General features: G+C 39.0%; 1 protein-coding gene across 1 annotated transcript; it reads left to right on the forward strand.

Annotated features, from left to right (window-relative positions):
• The first annotated feature begins 5,321 nt into the window (after nt 1-5,321).
• MARCKS (myristoylated alanine rich protein kinase C substrate) lies at nt 5,322-11,481 on the forward strand. Its single transcript, XM_056818672.1, has 2 exons — nt 5,322-5,876; nt 7,828-11,481. The coding sequence occupies exons 1-2, from the start codon at nt 5,775-5,777 to the stop codon at nt 8,812-8,814; spliced, it is 1,089 nt and encodes a 362-aa protein (XP_056674650.1). The 5' UTR covers nt 5,322-5,774; the 3' UTR covers nt 8,815-11,481.
• The last annotated feature ends 10,513 nt before the right edge of the window (nt 11,482-21,994 follow it).

Below are 21,994 nucleotides of genomic sequence, written 5' to 3' on the forward strand. Positions count from 1 at the left end.
ACTATACGTACAGAATTACAATTGTTGCCATGGAACATCGGATCACATTTTGTTTCTGAACAGATATGTATTATTTACTTTAAATCCTGAAAGTATGCCTATGACGGGGGTTGTGTAGATATGATACAAGGCAGGAGTGGGGGATATAGGTGATATGGTGAGGGAATCCTAGAATTTATAGATTTATGTTGAGAGAATAAATTTTACATGAAGATTCATCATCATCAGGAATTGGAAAACCCCAGATTTCATAGTTTTATGAAAATACAAGGCTCTGTAGTCCCAATTAAATGGACTCATGACATTTAGAGAAACATAGCAGAGTAGATATAAGAGCAGGCTAAAGTAGTAATAAGACTTGGGTTTAATTCCTGTCACTGATATATACTGGCTCTGTCACCCTTGGCAGACTTCTTGACTAATTATTGCCCTAGGCAACTCTCTAAGACTCTTGGTAAGAGGAAGTTTCCTCATTTAGGAGTTCCTTATAAGAAATGAAATCACAGGTCAAGCCCCTGTCCCTGTGGCATTTAATTGTATCCTTCATTTGGTTCAGTGTTGATTCATGAAAGCCTTTACTCTATGCAGAGCACTGTTTTCAGAATTTCATAATTCTGGAACTTTAGCTACAAGGCTGTAAATTCCATGAAGTCAGAGTTTCTTTTCTTCTCCTAAGTGATTTCACCTGGCAATGTCATTAGCTCCCATATTTTCAATGATCATCTCTATGCTGATGATTCTCAATTTATTTATTTTCTCAAATCAATTTATTCAGCCTTATATAATTTCCTGGTCTTTAGTCCTGTATTTCCAACTACCTGTTGAACATACCCATCTGGATATCCCACAGACTGCTCAGCATGTCCAAAACAAAACTCATTACTTTTCTCCCCAAATTCTCCCCTATTACTGTCAAGGTCACCACCACCCTCCTAGGTGTCATTTTTCACTTCTCACTCTCTCACCCCAACCTTACCCAAGCAATTGCCAACTATTAATTCTACCTGCTTGATATCTCTCATTTGTTTTCTTTCCCTTCTCTATTTGCTGCTACCACCCTTGTTCAAACCCTCATTCCTTCATGACTGGATTATTGCAACAGCCTGCTGGTTAGTGTTGCTGCCTCAAGCTTTTCTTTATCCCAGTCCATCCCTCATCCAGCTATCAAAATGACCTTAAAGCACAGGTTTGACCCCCACCCACCCCCCAACCCCACACTCACTCCTTCATTAAACTCCAGTAATTTCTTTTTACTTCCAGGATCAAATATAAAACCACCTGGTTCGCTTCATAGCCTGCCCTAGCTTTTTAGTCATCTTACACTATGGACTTACTTTTGGGTCCAATGACACTACTCCTTGCCATTCCTCCACATAAGGCATTCCCATGTCTTCACTCAAGTGAATTTTCAAGGGGTTAGCTCCCTGGGATGCTCTTCTTTCCTTTTCTCTATTTCATTGTTCACCCAATTTCCTTTGGTCCTTGCTAAAATTCCATCATTTGGGAAAAGCCTATTCTGATCTTCTCTTAATACCAGTACCTTTCTGCTGAAACCACCTCCAAGTTATAGAATATTTTTCATAGGTTCCATGTTGTTTCTCACCTTAGATTCTGATTGCCTTCTTTTTGATCCGAGGGTTTAGGACAATGTTTTAGAACATAGTAAATGCTATAAATGTTTTTTGACTTGTTGATTTGCCTATGTCTCATCTAAACTTCGTGACTTGTTCAATATTTATTAAATTAAATTGAACCTAGTCAAATAAAGAATATTGTTAGACACTACAGTCACATTTAATTCTGAGACTAGAGGGTGCTTCTCAGGTAAGTTTTTCACTTTTTTTGTAGCATAATTGTCAGTTAATTTCTTTCATATACTTCCTTCTGTTCCCTTTTCCTATGCTAAATTTGAAAAAAAAATGTTTTTAAATGTTTTATCAAAGAATAAAATTCCAAACTGAACAAGTTCACAAAACAAATTTTTCTCTTCTTCAAAGTAATGTGATACTGTGTCCATCTATCTGGAAATATCCTTGCAGATGGGACAATAAACACTGCAGACAAAAGCCCTTCCACTTTCCCTCTAGCATGGCATAGGTTACAAATATTGATTTACTACTTCTATTTTCAAATCTTTTAAAGGCAAATTTCAAATTTTCCTGTGTGGCATTCAATATATGCACTCAGATTTATGAACCACCCCTTTGGGGTTTTAATTTTTAACTTTTAGTGTTAGAATATCAAACTTCTCAGAGACTTCCTCTCCTGTACTTTATAGCTTGTACAACTTGTACTTGGACTACTACCTGTTTCTCAGTTAGATGAGTCTAATCTTCTCTACAAGTCTGCTGCTTTTAGGTTTGTAATGTCTCCTCCCACTTTGCTCTGTATTCTTCCCTCTACCTTTCATTCACTTTCTTTCCATGTTGGAAATCCTTTCCCTCAGTGTAGTCTAATATCCCAGCCTTTTCACAAGGCTTCCTTTGGAAGCAGTTGGCGGTTACTTCACCACTCTACCCCACCCCCACATCACTTTACAGTCCCCAAATGTTTTTTTTCTTTTCCTTCATCTACCTCTCCCCTACAGTCTCCATCCCATCAATATGGTTTTCAAGCAACCTCGATGTGGAAAACCATCTCTTTCAAGAAACTAGGAAACCTCTTTGGGGAATTTAGCCTTTTTTTTTCACACTTGCCTCCTCCACCCAATGCTTCCACAAGCTAGGCTGGTTCCCTCTGGTCCCCCAGTTGTTCGGTGTCCTCCTTCCCTTCCCCCTTCCCCTCCCCCATCCAATCCGGACCCGCCACCCCCTCCCGAGTCCATCTGCTTCTGTGTCTGTCTCCTTGTCTTTCACTCCCTTCCCTCTTTGCCCTCCCTTCTCCACCTCCCATTCTACCCCCAACACTCGGAGCGCCAGCTCCGCCCCTCCAACCCACCCCCAGTAGCTCAGAATCTTCTCCGGCCGTTGCCAGGACAACCAGTCGATACCAAGCAAATAGGCATCCTGCTAAAGAAAAGGGGGGGGGGGAGGAGAGAAGCAATACAGCAGCTTGGTAACAAAGAAGCAATAAAAGCAGCCCCCAAATGGAGAGCAGAAGACGAGTCTGCGAGAAAATCTCAAATCGAGCACCGTTCTGTTTCTTTGTGCATGTGTTGGAGGAAAGGCATCTTTCTACACAGCTAGGAACCACAGCAGTTTAAAAAACGGGGCGGGGGTTGGAAGGGGACAGAAAAAGGGTATGCTTTCAGTTTTCTGGGGGAAGAAAATCAACAGCTTTAAACGCTCATTTCAAAAACGCCTGGATGCTATTGGATTTGCCCAGTTTACGTTTCAGTTTGGGACTCTCCAGCTATTGCGAGGGATTCGAGTTTTCTTCCATCACTCCATCCGATCTTTTGGCCAGCGTGCTCCCTTATGGGTGATAAGATATGTTTATTGGCAGGATGCACTTCTACGAAAACGTATTCACATCAGCTCTGGGGGGATATGATTTCGTGATTGAATAATGCATCAGAGTGAACTAGATGGTACAAAACTGAATCTCCACGTATGCTGTTCAGCCTGGTGATTTTCAAAGACAGACTTGAACAAAGAAGGATTGGCTGAACCAACCGTCTTTGCCTCTCTGAGAGAGTGACCCATTTCCCTACAATAAGCAGAAAATAAAGCTGTTTGAAAATTCAGAGCCTTTTGTGCCTTTTGACCGAGAGGAATTAACTGTTACTTGGGCTTATTCTCACCTCGGGCAAAGCGAAAGCGAATGTTCACTTCGGGATGATGAAATGCAACCAAGAAACGGTGGTCGGATTTTGCCACAAGTGTTACCTTTGGGGACTAAAATGGGAGTAGGAGGGCTGCTACGGTTTCTGGAAGGTTAAATTCTTGCTTATTTCAAATACTTTGAAGCATTATATTGTCATACACAAATAAAGTACAGTACTTTCAGTGCCAGGGAATACCAGGACAATCTGTGTAATTTAGTATCGTTTTAAATTAATTCTGTATCAATTATAGCACTCTCCCCACCCCCACCCCCCATACAATTCCAGTCAGGCTAGATTGCATTCAGTGCTCCTTGCAGTCTCTTTTCATACTGACAATTTCTCCTTTAAACGAAAGAATTCATCAATCCTGTTGCCTAGGATTTCAACCCTTCTTTTTTCCCCATCTCCATCTCTCTCTCTCTCTCTCTCTCTCTCTCTCTCTCTCTCTCTCTCTCTCTCTCTCTCTCTCTCTCTCTCTCTCTCTCTCTCTCTCTCTCTCTCTCTCTCTCCCTCTCTCTCTCCCCCCTCTCCCTCTCCCCCCCCTCCCTCTCCCTCTCTCCACCACCACCACCACCACGCACGCGCGCCCCCGCGCGCACACATATTGTAAAAGAAAAAAAAAATCTGATCTTGGCTGCCTAAAACGATCCGTACTGAAGTGAACTGCATTCAATCTATAAACATGGATTCATACACGTCAGAGATGTGTCATTTCACTTTAACTGAAGATACATTAATTCCGTAGTTTCGTCCACTGATAAAATGCAAGAAAATCCAATTTTTCACAGTTTCCGCCTCAGAAAAATGTATGTACATATATGCACACATAGATTTATATATACATATATGCATATATTTACATTTAAAGAGAATAACGACTGGAAATTTGCTAAAAAACCATAGGCTAATCGTAAAATATTTTGTTTCATGCCAATATTGACATGGATAGGGGGGAGGGGTATGGCTACCCCTGGTGCTTTAGCAATTTTCACATCTGGCCTACAGACCAACTAATTCTAGCTTGTGATCTCGTTGGACGAAACTCGATCTTCATGGTTTAAATACCTTCCAAATCGGGGTGATTTAACAATTGCAACAAATTAAAAGGCAAACATTGTGCCCTGTCTGTTGATCCTATGTGGAACACAGAGAACACATTGCAAAAAACAAACACGAGCTAAACCATTGTCTTTAGGTTAACACACATACATACACATATACCCGAACACATACACACACGCAAAAGGGAGGGAAGATAGAATGTGAAGGATATAGACAGATATAGACTGACGAGAGTCACTGCAAGTCAAGTTAACCCACTCCCCGCCCATAACCCCCCCATCTTAATTAATTCCAAACAAAGCAAGCCAATAAAGTGATGCATTATTATTTGCAAGCGGAGGGAGACGAGAGGCATGTATTTTTAATTGATTTATTTATTTGGAGGGCATTAATTCTCAGTCTAAGGCTGATTTTCAAATCGTTTGCAAAACGCGGCTCCATTGTTCGCTCCAATTGCAAGCCCAGCCCCCTCCTTTGTGTGGCGGCGCCGGGATTGGTCGGCTGCGGGCGGGGGCTGCCGTCAGCGCTCGGGAAGCCCATTCATCTGTGCACTTGGGCGTTGGACTCCGCATCTTATTAGCAACCAGGGAGATTTCTCCATTTTCCCCTTGTCTACAGTGCGGCTACAAATCTGGGATTTTTTTATTACTTCTTTTTTTTTTTAAACTACACCTGGGCGCCTTTTTTTGTGCTCGACTTTCCCCCCGTTTCCCTTTCTCTTATGCTGCTGCTTTTTGATCTCTTCGACTAAAATTTTTTATCGGGAGTGTATATAATCGGTTCTGTTCTCTCTTCTCTTCCACCACCCCCATCCCCCCCTCCCTCTGGTGTGTGTTGCTGCTGCTGCTGCTACTGCTGCTGCTGATCGCCCAGTATTTATACCAACCCAAGGCTCTTTGTTTCCCCCCTTTTGGATCTGTTGAGTTTCTTTGTTGAATAAGCCAGCATGGGTGCCCAGTTCTCTAAGACCGCTGCAAAAGGCGAAGCTGCTGCTGAGAAACCCGGGGAAGCAGCAGTAGCTGCATCGCCTTCTAAGGCAAATGGACAGGTAATTTGAACCCTTGGTTTTATTCACTTAATTTGATGTCTTCTCTTTCCCTGTCTCACCCCCTTTCTTCCTCCTGGGTTGTGCCTTGGGCATAATCCGTGGAAAGGAGCATGGCCGGATTCTAGTCTGAAACTTGAATGAAAAGGACAGTTTGCACTGTTCATTTCTCTTAGGAGATGCTTCTCTCACCCCTCCCAAATGGCTCCTGGTGAATTCTATAGTGTAAGTGGACGAGTAGTGTTTTCGTTTAAAATGGCGTGGTTTTGAGCTAGGTAAAACATGATTAGCTTGGTGTTTTCACCCCCCCCCCCCCTTAGCCCATGTTGTCTTTTCCTGAAGGCATTGTGTTTGAGTGGCTGAGATGTTTTTCGTTGTGGCTGATTTGCCGAAGTGGTTTCTTAAACCTGGGGTATGAAGGAAAGAAAAAAGAAGGGGGGGTGGGTGGGAAGAGAGAGTGTGTTGTGTTTTGTATGTGTGTGTATGTTGGGGGGAATCGGCGGGTGAGGTTGGCAAATAAGACAGGAGAAAGGAGTCTTAAAAGCACCTTATGTGGCTTATTTTTAAGCAGTTGAAGTGTGCCCCGTAGCACTCGGATCTGAGGCTTTATGGTTGTTTGTAGTTGAATAGGTTTGGGAGGGAGTGAAAGACGCCTTTAGTTACTTTTTCTGTATTCTTACAACGCTTTCTCCCTCCCAAAGCCGCCCCCCCCACCCCGAAATCTTTTATTTTTAGGAAACTGTGGCATTACACGACCATCTGATCTTTTTTAAATGGCCCCCTTTAACGCTGGAAAGTCCCAATCTTTGATTGTTCTTTCAAAAAGGAATTGGGAGTGGGAGGGGAACGAAACGGTAGATTCTATGTATTGGGCTCTGTTTGGTTTGCGTGGCGTTTTGGTCGCTGGCATCTCTTGTTAGCGATGCTGACCACCCTGTCACTGCTTTCCAGCTTTTTCGGATGGCCTCAGTTACCGCACGAGAGGTTGGTTATGGGTGGCTGCATTTAAAACACTATGGCACCCACCACGCCTCTTTTCTTAGAGCAGATGCTGTTACTTCGCCTTGACCAACCCGGGCAGGCTCTGAACCCGTTAAAAATGCAAAGCCAGGCGGCGGGGCGCGGGAGGGGGGCGCCCCAAGCTTCACAATCACACGAAAGTGGGAGGAAGAAAAGGAGGGAAGGAGGAGGGAGGGAGCGAGCGAGCGGGCTGGAGGAAGAGACCCGCAAGATACCGCGTTTCCTTTCTTGTTTGGCTCCAACCGGATTGGAAGGGAGGGGAGCAATCTGAGCTTTGTTAGGCTTGCTCCTCAGCAGCGCTGCCGCTGGACGAGAAGCGAGATGGGGAGCTCCGGGGCGCAGCAGTAGAGCAGGCAGGCCTAGTGGTCCCCGCCCCCGAGCCCGACAGGCCCAGGCCGACAGGGCCTGCACCCATAGAGCCACAGCGCCCTCTGCTGGCACAGGCTTTTCCCTACTTCGCCAGGCCTGGACTCCTGTGAAGGTGGCCCTTCCTACCCCAGCGAAGTTCTCTCCAAGTGTTTGTTTTGAGTGGGTAGACCGGGGGGTGGGGTGGGGGGTAGAGGGTCATCTCCAATGCAATTCAGCTCTCTAGCCCAGATTGTGTTTTATGAGGCTGCTCTCTTAGGATGTTTCCCATCTTTTAATTCTTAAAGACCTCATAAGGAGAGGGGCAAAGAAGGGATGGGGCTTCACCGATATGCACTTTAGATTTTATATTCTTTATCCCCTCTCCCTCCCCAAACTTCGATGATGGGTTTCTGGGGAGGTGGAACCCCGACGAGAGTCGGGAGTAGTGCTTAGCCTTTTCTCAGGCTGTTGGTTTACTGCTGCAGGGTCGTGGGGGAAGGGGCGGGGAGAGGAAGAAGGTTAGGGAGGAGAGCCTCCTGGACGTCGCGGCCCCTGTAATCCATTCCCCGTTTCTCTGCCCCTGCAGGAAAACGGCCACGTGAAGGTGAACGGCGACGCGTCGCCGGCGGCCGCCGAGCCGGGCGCCAAGGAGGAGCTGCAGGCCAACGGCAGCGCCCCGGCCGCAGACAAAGAGGAGTCAGCGGTGGCGGCAGGCGCTTCCCCAGCGGCCGGGGCCGACAAGGAGGAGGCGGCCGGGTCCCCCGAGGCCCCCACGGTGGCAGCCGGGAGCCCAAGCGAGAAGGAGGTCCCGGCGGCGGCAGCAGGATCCGGGGAGGGAGAGGGCGCAGAGCCCGCATCGCCCACCGCGGCGGAAGGCGAGGCGGCCTCGGCGTCGTCGTCGTCATCCCCTAAGGCGGAGGATGGGGCTACGCCTTCCCCCAGCAGCAACGAGACCCCGAAAAAAAAAAAGAAGCGCTTTTCCTTCAAGAAGTCCTTCAAGCTGAGCGGCTTTTCCTTCAAGAAGAACAAGAAGGAGGCAGGCGAGGGCGGTGAGGGCGAGGGCGCGGCCGGGGGAGCTGCAGGCCCCGCTGCTTCTGAGGGCGGGAAGGACGAGGCCGCAGGCGCAGGCTCCGCAGCTGCTGCGGGCTCTGCGGCTACCCCCGAGGCCTCCGCGGCCGGGGAGGAGGCCGGCGGGGCGGGCGATGAAGCCGCTGCCGGGGAAGACGCCGGTAGTGGCGCTGGCGACGCGTCCACGCAGGAGGCTAAAGCCGACGAGGCTGCGCCAGAGAAGGCGCCCGCGGGGGACGAGGTCAAGGGCGCCTCGGCTGAGGAGGCAAAGAAGGCCGAGGAGAAGGCCGCGGCCGTCGAGGAGGTGCCAGCGGCCTCCACGAGCGGTGAGAGCTCCGCGGCCGCCGCCCCGGAAGCGGAGGCAGCAAAAGCCGAGGAGCAGCAGCCCCCTGCAGCAGCAGCCACAGCCACAGCCACAGCCTCGACAGCCTCAGCAGCCCCCACACAGGAGGCCCCCTCTGAGTCCAGTCCAGAAGCCCCCCCAGCCGAAGCGGCAGCAGAGTAAAAGGGCAAGATTTTTTGAGATAATCGAAGAACTTTTCTCCCCCCTGTTTGTTTGTTGGAGTGGTGCCAGGTACTGGTTTTGGAGAACTTGTCTATAACCAGGGATTGATTTTAAAGATGTCTTTTTTTAATTTTTGCTTTTTTTTTAAAGAAGAAAAAAACAAAATTTTTTTCCTCCCTCCCACAGATCCCATCTCAAATCATTCTGTTACCACCATTCCAACAGGTCGAGGGAGAGTTTAAACGCCTCTCTCTGCCTTGTTCCTTTTATTTTTTTTGCATCAGTATTAATGTTTTTTGCATACTTTGCATCTTTATTCAAAATGTAAACTTTCTTTGTCAATCTATGGACATGCCCATATATGAAGGAGATGGGTGGGTCAATAAGGGATATCAAATGAAGTGATAGGGGCCACAATGGGGAAATTCAAGTGGTGCATAAAATTGCCAAGATGATGTGCCACAAGAAATGATGATGTAAAGGGGTTAGTCTTTTTTTAAAAGAAAACTTATTATGATGTATTTTGCGAGGCAGGCAGGCGTTCTATAAGGTTTACAACACTAAGAAGGAAAGAAAAAAATCAATACCCAGATTGAAAAAAAAAATCATAGTCTTAGGAGTTCATTTAAACCATAGGAACTTTTCACTTATCTCATGTTAGCTGTACCAGTCAGTGATTAAGTAGAAATACAAGTTGTATAGGCTTTATTGTTTATTGCTGGTTTATGACCTTAATAAAGTGTAATTATGTATTACCAGCAGGGTGTTTTTAACTGTGACTATTGTATAAAAACAAATCTTGATATCCAGAAGCACATGAAGTTTGCAACTCTTTCCACCCTGCCCATTTTTGTAAAACTGCAGTCATCTTGGACCTTTTAAACACAAATTTTAAACTCAACCAAGCTGTGATAAGTGGAATGGTTACTGTTTATACTGTGGTATGTTTTTTGATTACAGCAGACAATGCTTTCTTTTCCAGTCGTCTTTGAGAATAAAGGAAAAATCTTCAGATGCAATGGTTTTGTGTAGCATCTTGTCTTACCATGTTTTGTAAATACTGGAGAAGCTTTGACCAATTTGACTTAGAGATGGAATGTAACTTTGCTTACAAAAATTGCTATTAAACTCCTGCTTAAGGTGTTCTAATTTTCTGTGAGCACACTAAAAGCGAAAAATAAATGTGAATAAAATGTATAAATTGGTTGTGTTTCTTTTATGGATGCTTTGAACAGTAAAAAGAGGCTTCCAGTCTACTAAATTTGTGTGGAGGAAAATCTTGCATGCCATCAAAAGCAAATTTTTGTTCTTAATCATATCCACTTTCTAGATTTCATAGTAAGCAATATCATGTTGCATACAAGATTTTAGCCATTCTATGTCAAATCTGTGACACGATATTAATTTCTCAGCACTTAATACTCATTAAAAAACTGTACTCATACCTTTACTTTGTAAATATATAGCATGCCAGATTATTGCCTCTTGAGACATGTGATGTGATCCTAAAGGGCTTCTTGGAATGTTTAACTTGAGAATTTCCTAAATCATTTTGTCATCTTGCTCCTTCAAAAAAAAACAAAAAAAACAAACTTATGTTTTGTATTGAGTCAGCTTTTGCAGATGAGTCATGAAAAATGGCAGAATTTGTATTGAAACTGGTTGTTTGGTATTTGCCATTGTAACTGCTTGGCTCTTGGCTAACTTCCAAAGTATTGCTCAGGGCATATGTTATACCTTAATAAAACAGTAGGCTTATGTAAAAGGTAGTAATGGTGTTGAATGGAGGAGATTGAAGTGTTGTTTTTAAGTTTATAGGAGAGTTTAGCATTTGCCTCAATTTAAAATTTTCAGCAAAAGTTGGAAGCAATTATGATTTAGTTTATGAGGGTGACACATTAGCACCTTGTTCCCTAACGGAAAAGACAAAGTTGAGAATCTAATACTTAAAGCTTACTTATTATTCTGCTCTGATTACTACCCTGCTTATGACTGGGTGTTTTCTATTCCCTTTCTTTTATTCCAAATTGAAATGTATAGTTTAGGATCTGTATCAAATACTATGACTTCATTTCATGGAGAGAAAGAGTACACACCTGTTCTTGCTGCCTTTAATATGAGGAGCAGTCTTTCCATGCTGGTTTTTTTTTATTAGTGTTTAACATGGCTATAAAGTCCAAAACTTAGCACACTTGTGTAACAAATAACTACAATAAGTTAGATTTTTATATGTCTTACTAGAAGATTTACACATTCTTTAAAAAAAAAATAGACAACCTTAAGGTGGGAACTGTATTGCTTTACAGGTTATTCCACCTTAAAATTCCCAAATCAATATATTTGCAGCCCCTAGTTGGCCAGAATAGCCTTGGAATGGTGGTTTCATAGCTTTGGAGTCAAATGAATGGTAAACTCTACTGTTATTCTGGAGTTACTGAGATCTATTGTTTTGAATAGATGATTTATTAACTGCTGCCAAAAGTCAGCAGGGCACTTATGAAGGTGGTAACTTTTCTGTCCTAGTGATGAAATGAAATTTCACATATACCCTTTTATTTACATTTTTGTACATCTTAATGTTATCTAAAGGGGGAAATGTTAATATGGGCTCTCGTTTTTTGTAACTAGGAATAAAATTTAAAGATTAAATAAAATTAAGTACAGTAACACTGTTGTACCATTTAGTATTGTCTACTACCACTACCATGTTTGTTGGCATTTGCCACTGTTTCAGAATGTTTCAGTTACATATAGTAACAACCAATACTATAATTGGTTAGTGAATATATTGGGAAATCCAAATTTTCATTGTATAAAATAAAGCTTTATTTGCTGGTATAAATCAAAGTCTACTGAAATAAGATTGAATGCAGATTTTATAAAGATAGGATTTTATTATTGTAACCTTACTGTTGGATGAAAAATCCTGTATTACTATATATAGGAGGGATTAATAGTTGAAATTAACCATTAAATCAGTCCATAGCTAATGAAAGAACACCTAGGATTTTGAATGGGAGAACTTTTGTCCTTTAAAAGTTTGCCATTTGTATCCTTTATTCCCTCTAAATTAATGCACTTCTTTAAAAGCTTTAATAAGATTAATTCATGGGTAAGGGAAAAGGAGGCTTTTTTTTCTGGTACATAGGTCCAGGAGCTTTTATATTTTTAGGAACTTTATAGGAGTTTATAGATATGGGCTAAATAAAATACAAAGTACCAACCAATTTTTTTTTAAGTCTGCTGTGACCTTATTCTTTATCTTACCTATCAAAACCACATTTATCTACATTTTCCAGTTAATAAGAATATACTTAAAGCAGAAGTCAGCAAAGGGAAATTTTGTAAATGTCTATCAACCAACAAATGATCCATTTCCTGCTGGTTGATTTCTAGTGTGAATATATTTTACTTAAATGAGTAATGTTAAGCTACTTGGAAATAAGTATAATGTGAATTTAAGCAACTTTCTATTAAGCTTTATGTCTTGTGTATTTTGGCTCTGACTTACATGAATTTTTGTCCACATATACATATTATGCACACACATTTATACATTTGTGTATGTGGGATCAAGGATAAAATAGGCAACTGAAGTTAGAACATGAAGTTGCTCCCTTTTTAGCTTTCACAGTAGTGAAATGAATTGCCTATGAATTAATAGTTGGACTAAGTATTTACACAAAACTGAAGATTAGTAACGGATAAAATCCTCTAATGAGAAATATAAGGGTTGACTATGAAGAAATGAGATTAATTTTCATAGCTCAGGTTTTAGAATATTGTTCCTCAGAGCTATGTAGAGCTGTTTTCAAAAAATTAAACTTTTTGGAACTGTCCACACAAAATCAGTTTCAGTGTTAATAAGTTCCCAATTTTTACCAAAATGCTAACTAGTTTGGACATCCACCTAATGCACCAAAAATGGCTTTTGGACCTATAGAGTATGTCTCAATGGATGAAGATTTGCCAGCATTGAAAATACTTTTGAAAAATGTGCCTTAGTCTCTGGAGGCAATTCCAAAAGAGTTCTAAAAATGTGTTAAGAAACGACAGAAACATTTGTTTGGTACATATTAAATGCTTTATAAATACCTTATTCCTCAATTTGAACAAATGCAAGCCTTCCAAAGTGAGCACTTTAAAGAGGATAGTACTCATTGCTCATTGAAATTCCTAATTTCTTATATGTTTTATTAAGTTACATAAAGTCACACCACATGTGTCACTAATGACACTGTCAATACCATGGAAATGTAATAACTCAAACTTATGAAATTGAAATTTTTCAAAGTGATTCTATATTCCATTTATAACTTTAAAATGTAGTTTTGTTCAGTGCAAGACACTATTGTTTATTTTAACTTTTTTTTAGAGTCCTAATAAAAGAAAATATGCAAAGATATCAATAACTGACAAACTTGGCCTTTTATAATCAGGTAAAATACATTTTTAGAAATTAAGTTAATTGAATTCTGAACAGTTCAGTTGCAGTCCACTTAAAATGCAAAAGTAATGTAGGAAAATATATATTCCTTGTATGTATCATGCTACACTCATATGGTATTGCAAAATAAAAAATATGAGTTTCTAGCAAGATAATATGCATTACCATTTACAACATTTTGCTCTCTTTGAAATGGATGATGGACACTCCTCACTCTTTTCATCAAATAGATTACAAAACCAACATTAGTAGAAGGCTAAGGCCCATTCATACCCTATTTCTTTGCTATTCTTTTATTAGCCCACACTTTCAAAGTAAAATTTAACAAGAAGCAAAAAACTCCCCAGAAAAGCTAGTGTTGAAAACTAGAATGACTTCAGGAAGTATTTGCAAAACTATCAAAGGAAAATTGAAATAATTGCTTTGTAATATTCTAACAACACAAGATACTGGACAACAGAAAATACAGTCACCTTGTCTGACAATGCCAGTTTGACTAAGAATTTTGAGAGAAACTTCATTCACTTCAAAAAAAAGAAAATGGCTACCTTTTTTGGTCCTTTATATTATTTGAAAAAAAAAAAACCACCTAGAGATTAAAGGTTTAAAGGTAGTTTTTACCTATGATTATATAAAATTTATGAAGGACATTTTTTTTTATCATGGAAATTATAGTTTAAGCATATATAGATGTGGAACCAAAGAAGAAAGGCTTTTTTTTTTTTTAAGTTATACAATGTTTGACCCTATACCTTCTCACTGGTTGAATATCTTTTAATGAGTACTTTAATCTATATAATTTTAATGCAAGGATTTAACTGCACTAAAACAAAAAACCTGCAAACAACTGGATGCTTTACACCTGCCAAGAAAATACAAGATATGGAGAATTAATATTTGTATTATTGGGAGGAAGAATTGCTGGATCCAGTCCTTTTCAATGACTATGATATTTTTTCAAGATATTTTCCTCCTTTTAAAAATATATATATTTAGTATGGTTGAACCTTTTTTACAGCTTACACCTTTCATAGTTAACAAGAATGAATATTTAATGTCATTATAGTAAATCTCAAATGTAGAAGTAACAATTTCAATTCTTTTACTTTGTTCTAATTAAAGCTCATAGCATAGCAGATTTCAGGTGCTGTCCATGACCTTTCAGAAATATATTAGACAAAGGAAATACTTATTTACCAGGTGCTCCTGCTGCTGCTGTTACTACTACTACTACTACTACTACTACTACTACTACTACTACTACTACTACTACTACTACTACTACTACTACCACTAACACCACCACCACTACCTCCACCACCAACCACCACCACCACCACCACCACCACCACCACCACCACCACCTTTTCTTGAGAAATTTGAATAATAACAGACCTGTCCTCATTGGGTAAGATCTATAGCTAATGGGATTTTTTAAAAGTCAAGTTCCAAAGGTACTTTTGAAAAGTAAGGGTAAAGATGCCTAACCTGGAAAATAAGACTTAAGAATCCAATATGGTACAATCGAAAGATCAGTGACTTGACGTAAGGACAACTAGGTTCAAATTTCTGTTTCTGATACTTGTATAAGTCAATTTTCTGAGCCTTAGGTCTTACATCTATAAAATAGGTAAAACAATCCTCACAGGATTGTTGTGAAAGGAAAGATTTTGTAAACTGTAAGCTGCTAAAAAAACATTTCAAGAGTAAAATAGATATGAACTTTAAACTGGCTTGGTTTTGAGCAGTTAATGAACAATGTCAGAAATTAGTATTGTGCAATGAGATCCTGATTTGGAAGTAATATAGAAAAAGGTACTACTTAACTGATAATCCAAAGAATTTTACAAGCTGTGAAGCAAAGTTCTTCTGAATGAAAAATTTTCCCCTCATTATTTCATTATTTTGGAAAAGGAGAATGACAGTGTAAGGATGTAGCTTATATTTACTATGTGAATGACAAGACACACAAAAGAATGCACAAGTAAAGGAAGAGCCAGAAAACAGCTTAGGTTTTGTGATAAACTTATTCCACAGGATGAGGGAATAGTATATAGGACATTTGTTTTTTCAGAAGCATATCAGAAATAAACAAGTTCAAAAGAGGATGTTAGAGGTCAGGAAGGTCAAAGGGAACTTTCTCTTTGTTTTAGTCAGCAATGAAAAGGGGAAAAAATTTTTTTCCATATGTTGTCTTTATTCTCCATGGTTAGAAAACATACCAGATTATAAAATGTGTTTTAAAACAAGTAATTACTATGATAATTTAGTTGAAAAATAGCAAATAAGTTTTAGGCTCTCATCTGGGAAATGATGACAATAATAGCCCCTACCTCATAGGGTTATTAGGAGGGTCAAATGAACTAATATATGTAATGTTCTTTGCAGGCCTTAAGGAACTACATATTAGCTATTTTTGTTAGTATTTGTTAGTATGCATATGTCCCCATTGGGATGCTATGGACAAAATTTTCCACTCCAGTTTTTCCCCTCACCAGTGCATTACAGTCACAATGTAATGTTCCTATAATCTATCACTGTGTAGTCTTATTTCAAGGAATGGGGAATACTTTAAAAAAAATCTTAAAAATGGGGCAGAGAAATATGTAAGCATCATCAGTAAAAAATCTGTAGACTGAAATACATGCTAAACTGGTAGCTGGAAAACATCCATTTATTGGGTAGACATTTAAAACAAAATACTAGATAAGATGAAAGAAGTTGATAAACAGAAGTTGTCCTAGTTCCAAAAGTAAAGTAACTCAAAATTTGTCTATAAAGTGTGCTTATGGGCCACACAGTTTCTTGTCATCAAACTTGTAGTTTAGGAAAATAAAACTTTTATTATAGAACAGAGAGGCACTCTGTTAATTTATAGTATTATAAAAACAGAGTTGAATTTAAATGGGAACAGAGTAACCTCTTCACAACCAACCCATGAGACCTGCCAACTAATTCAATAAACTATTTGAGCAAATGGCAAATATTGAGATGATGCAAACTATAATCCAAACTAGCCAAATGGAGGTTTTTAGAGTTTTAAAATTTATTTTCTAGTTATGATACATTCTTATAACTTGTTTGAATTTTTAGCACTGAAATGCATGAATAAATTATTTGGTCTTGTTACTAATTACCTACAGATGTTATAAAAAATAAGTGTACATGTTTTCTATCTGGTCATAAAATTTCCAAGTAATTATTAGAAAATGCCATTATTTGTTGAGATAATGACAACAGTAACATATTAGTATATTTTAAGTACTGAAATGCAAGCTGTTTTTTCTTTTATTATGTTATCTGACCTTGGATCAAGGAATAGCATGTCTTTTCCCCACCCTTCCTCCATCATATTTTCTGTCTGGTCATCATTTTAAACATCCTAAATAAGAACCAGCTTTTTACTTTGGATTTTTTTAAAAAGAATTTATTATTTAATTATTTTTAGTTCTATGACACTTGATTTCATAAAAATTGTGGTTTGCTTAATAAGTGGACTATGCTAGTTATAACTGTCATCTTATGTCACATAAAAACAGTTCTTTGAAGAACTTATATACTAACAATGAGGTTTTTTAAAAAAATGCAGAAAAATTGCTTCTAAGAGGTACTGGAAGTCATTGTACTTTTCTTTAGAATTCCTGCACAAAACACGAAGACAGAGAAGCATGTTTATACTTATTACTGCTTGGTGGGGAGAAATGCTGTGAATATGGCCTAGTGGAAAATCCTGGACCAAGGTCAGGAGATTTGTGTCTAACTAGTTCTACTCCTAGGACTGACCTTCAAACACTTTAAATCACTTCATTTTTCTGGCCCTAAGTATCCTCCTCTAAATAATGATGGGATTATATGATCTCTAGGATTCTTGTTATTTTTAAAAAATTACAATCTGTCTTCTATAAAACTGTAGTGTAACATGAAGAAAAGTTCTTGTTGAAACATTAATCCATATCTTTTTAATTATGATCTACTGAAAATTGAATCTTATAAACATTTATTAAGTACCTACTATATGCAAGGTAGTCCATTAGGCTTTTCTAGGAGGATGAAAAAATGAACAAGATATAATCTTAGCCCTTGAGAAACTTGAAATCAGTAGGAGAGATATGTGCTAATAACTATAACAGATTAGAATTTCCAAGTGAATAGAAGTGATGTGGACAATGCTGGGAAAGAGAGATGACTCGCAATGGGGAAGAAGAGAGAGAATTGGATATGAATGAGGTACCATTAGATTGGTGGCTTGAAGAGAGAGGACAATTTCCATAGGCAGAAATGAGAAGTGCATTCCTGAAAGGATAGAATGCAAGGGACTAAAGATTTTGAGGATAATAAATAAAGTATAGGTTATTCTTTCTAGATTTTTGGTGCTGAAGGGGAAGCTCAAAAGGATGATAATTTGACAGGTTAGAAGGAATGAGGGAATGTAATTCTATTTTGTTTGGGGAATATATTTATAGATAGAGGAAAATGAACCAATGGAGAAGCAGCATGGCTAATGCTGGACACTATATACTGTAGACACTGGCCATAAGTCAGTAAGACCTGGGCTCAAATTTTGCCTTATACCCTTAACTAGCTGTGTTAACCTGTATAAGTTAGTTAACTTCTCTATATTTTAATTACCTATTCTGTAAAATAAGGTGATTAGACTTAACAGACACTAAGATTCCTTCAAACTCCAAATTTATGATGCTATGGAGAGGAATTAACAATGTGAGAGAGAGTTTAATTAATGTGGTCAAACTTCTCAAGAAGTGAGGAGGTGAATCATCAGATCAAGAGCATATATGGGTCTTTATATCTTATGTGGCCTTTCACAGTTTCTTGTACACAGTAGATGCCTAACAAATGTTGTTTTTTTCCTATTTGAATTTCATGAGTTGAATTTTTTTGTGATACTTTTGATGAGATGCTAGAAACAGACTCTAGATGACTGACATGAAAGAGTAAAGAACAGTGTGAAGATTGGATTTAGCTCTCCCAATTGTAACAATGAAGGTACTTAGATCTTCCCTTATAGTGAAGATTAAATTGTAATCCCCTATCTATTTTTATATTTTAATCCCCAAAGTGTAAACCCAGTATTTAAAATAGATCTACCCATTTTAACCACAAAAAGGTATAAATTAACTACAAAAAGGTGTGAACTAACCACAAAAGGTATGAACACCCATTTCACACAATGAGTTAGAGGTCTGTGACCCATGTGTGAAAGAGTGGGCAGTCCTGGAGAGGAGCGTCTGCTGTGATTGGTAGACGTAAAATTTAGGGGAGGTGACACAAGAGAAGAAGGTCTTTAAATAGTGGAAACAGAGACACAGTATCAGTCACTCAGAGTTGGACTGGAAGATCAGTGACTCGGACTTGGAGTGAAGACAGTCACTCGGAGCTGGAGGGAAGAGAGACACTTGAGGAGAGACTGGAAGACAGACACTCAGACTTGGAGTGAAGACACTTGGCTGTGGAACTGGACCTCTGGAGGAGCTCATGCAGGAGACCTCAGACTACTTTCCTTTTAGACAGTGTAAGGGGTAAATTTAGGGGGTTTGACTAATATATTATACTAATGATCACCAGGGATTTAATTCAAACCCAATAAAAATACTCAAATCAGTTTGGGAATTTTATGGTGGTTTAATTAATATAGAGGTAAGGAATTAAGAAGAAGAAGAGAGAGAAAGGGGTATAAGATTTCTACAGCCTAGCCTAAGCCCAGGGAAGTTCAGAGAATTCAGGCATGAGGACTTCTCAGAAGATGAAAAAAGTAGCTTGGCCTCCTAAGAGGTTAGTGTTTTTGGAAAGGTAAAGGGAAAAAAAAAAGGAATCAGCCTAAACTCCGAGAGAGCTCAGGGAAGACGCCTCATCGCCAAACCTGGACAAGAGCTGCAGGCACCCCAAGACACCAAAACGCCACCCAGCACAAAGAGCCAGAGCCACATCTCTGCGAGAGACCCAGAGCTCAACACCTCTACCACCAAAAAGAGTGGCAAGAGGAAGTGACACAAATATATAGACTTTTTTTTAACATCACTTCCTGCATCTCACATGTACCAATGATAGCTTAAGCTTGACTTAGGACAGATCAGGGGGTCTGTCAGTAGTTTCTTATTTGTCACTTGCTAGCACATGTCTGTCATAGGCCATCCTCCTAAATACTTAATCCTTAAGTAGAGGTGTTTAAATTCCTGTTGGTTAGGATTTTTAAAACTAATCAGGGCGTAGAAAATCTAAAATTCACAATGGTCACCATGGTGAGTGTAAAGGCTGACAGTTCCTTGCCCTTTCTGGAGCTGTGAAGAAAAGTGTCATATCTATTCCATTCCTTTTTATGCTATGATTGTCTTTTGATTTACTATTGATAAGTGCATCACTAGTTTTTTTTTTTTTATATCATGCTGGTCTCTTGGTTAGCCACTATATATGTATAAGACATGAAGAAAATGGACATGGGAACGTAATCATGTTTTGTACATATGATTCATTTTATTGGCTGCATCTGGAATAGAACACATGGAATCTTTTATCGATCAAATATCACAAAAATAAAACCCTTTCATAACATTGGTACATAGTAGCTTTAACATCCTGTTTACTATCAGTGTAATTCAGTTATCAAACATTTACTTTTGAGCATAGGTACTTTAGAAACTGCACCTTTATATTGTATGCCTCTTGAGGGCAAGAACTTTTTCTTAGAAAAAAAATTTTTTTGTATCACCATAGTAGTGCCAAATAAATGCCTTTTTAAAAACTTGAATTTAAATCTCATGAGTTGAAATCTTTTGTGTTGCCTTTTAATAAAAGATGTTAGAGAAAAGATCATAGAACATCATAAGTGTGCTATGTTAGAGGCTATGTTAGTTATGTTTGAGGCAGAAGATCTGGGTCCGAGTTGTGGTTCTACCACTTATATAAGAAGTAAAGACCAGAAACAATGAAAAAAAATTAAATTTTGAAGAAATATCCATTTGTTAACAGCTTAACTTGGGTAAAAGGGAGGGAGGAAGGAAAGATTACCTTATATTTATTCCCCAAGTAGCTGAACTTTGGTTCCTTCTTCAAGTCCTCCACTAATACACACTTCATGATTTTGTGATCTTCAGTAAATCACAATTCTGAGTTTCTGTTACTTATAATAAATACTTGCATTTTTCCACTTCATAAAGTGTTGAATGGTTCAAATGAGTTAATTTTTTAAAGTAGTTTGTCACCATAAGAAACCACATAGATGCTAACATTATTGTCATTAGGATCAAAAGGAAAATTTTCTTTCTTTTCCTTCTGTACTTATTTAATTTATTTATCATGTGATTTAAAAAATGAAACCCTTAACTTCTCTCTTAATCAATACTAAGTATTGGATCCAAGGCAAAAAGAGCAATGAGGGCTAGGCAAATGAGGTTAAGTGAAATCACCTGTCAACCAGTGAGGAAGTATCTGAGGCCACATTTGAATCCCAAACCTCTTGTTTTTAGGCCTGACTCTCTATCCACTAAGCCACCTAGCTGACCCTATCATGTGATTTTATATAGGTTTTTTATCTAATGAAATTTGAACATTTCACAGTGGAAATTTGATCACTGTAAATTATAATCCTAGGAAAAAGAATAAGAATGGTAAGATTTAAGATTGTTTATTTATGTATGGTATTAATACCAGGAAACATGAACCTAAAAGAAGTCATGAATTTAGGATTGGCTAAAGAGGAGAGGTGCCATATTTATTCAAATCCTCTTTCTCTTATGATTGTCTTTTGATCTACTATTGATATATGCATTACATTATGAGAATGGGGGTAGTTAATGAAAGAAGAATATACAAATGAAAAAGAGAACTAATCTTTCACTTGAGAAAGAGTAGAGATGAGTACTTAATGTAAGAATAATCCACAATCTTGGAGCCCAAAATGTCACAATAGAATCCTGAAATTGATTATTCGCTCTGGCTTGCCACTTTCATCAGGTACAATTTATTGAACTTTATTATGGAATGTGACATATTATGAGGAGTGGACTTTTGCTACCAACTCCTAAGATTAAGAACAAATGTTTCATGCTGCTAAGATTCCATATATTAATATGGAAGCCCTATTTCTGCACCAAAATTCAAAACATGTAGTCTGGCAACTGCTTTGTAAGAAACGATATTAAAATCACACTTTAAGAAATCAGCAATATCCTGAAAAATCAAGGAGATATAGTTATTGTCTCTGAGACTCTAAGGTTAGTTCTCCATCCATTGTGGTCTCTGCCACAGACTGCCTATGTGACTCTTTTTCAAGTCTTTCAGTTTTAGTGCCCTGGGCAACTCTCAAAATACATGTTTCAGAGTAATTGTGCATCTACGTTGGTGGAGGAAGTTGCTTAGTTTTTCTTGTGTTAGTTATGGACAATTACTTTCAGTATTTCATGTTTCATGAGATATGACCAGCTCAACAGAACTTCATAATAAACTTTGAGACAGAAGATCTGTGTTTGGGCCATCGTTCATCACAGTCCGCTCAATTCAACAAATATTTATTTAGCAATATGTGGAATGTATTAGGGCTACAAAAGTGAAAAGTGCAGCCCTTGCCTTCAATTTAACCACATAGATATCACTGAAAATCACTGGGAGGAGACACACAACTCGAATATTGGTTAACAGGTGTACCTCATTCAAATGGCATAGAACAGATTGAAGCAGAGTAGCATTGTATAATAAGAAAATATAATTGTGTAAAGAATT

Source organism: Monodelphis domestica, chromosome 2 (genome assembly GCF_027887165.1).
Source record: "Monodelphis domestica isolate mMonDom1 chromosome 2, mMonDom1.pri, whole genome shotgun sequence".
NCBI lineage: Eukaryota > Metazoa > Chordata > Mammalia > Didelphimorphia > Didelphidae > Monodelphis > Monodelphis domestica.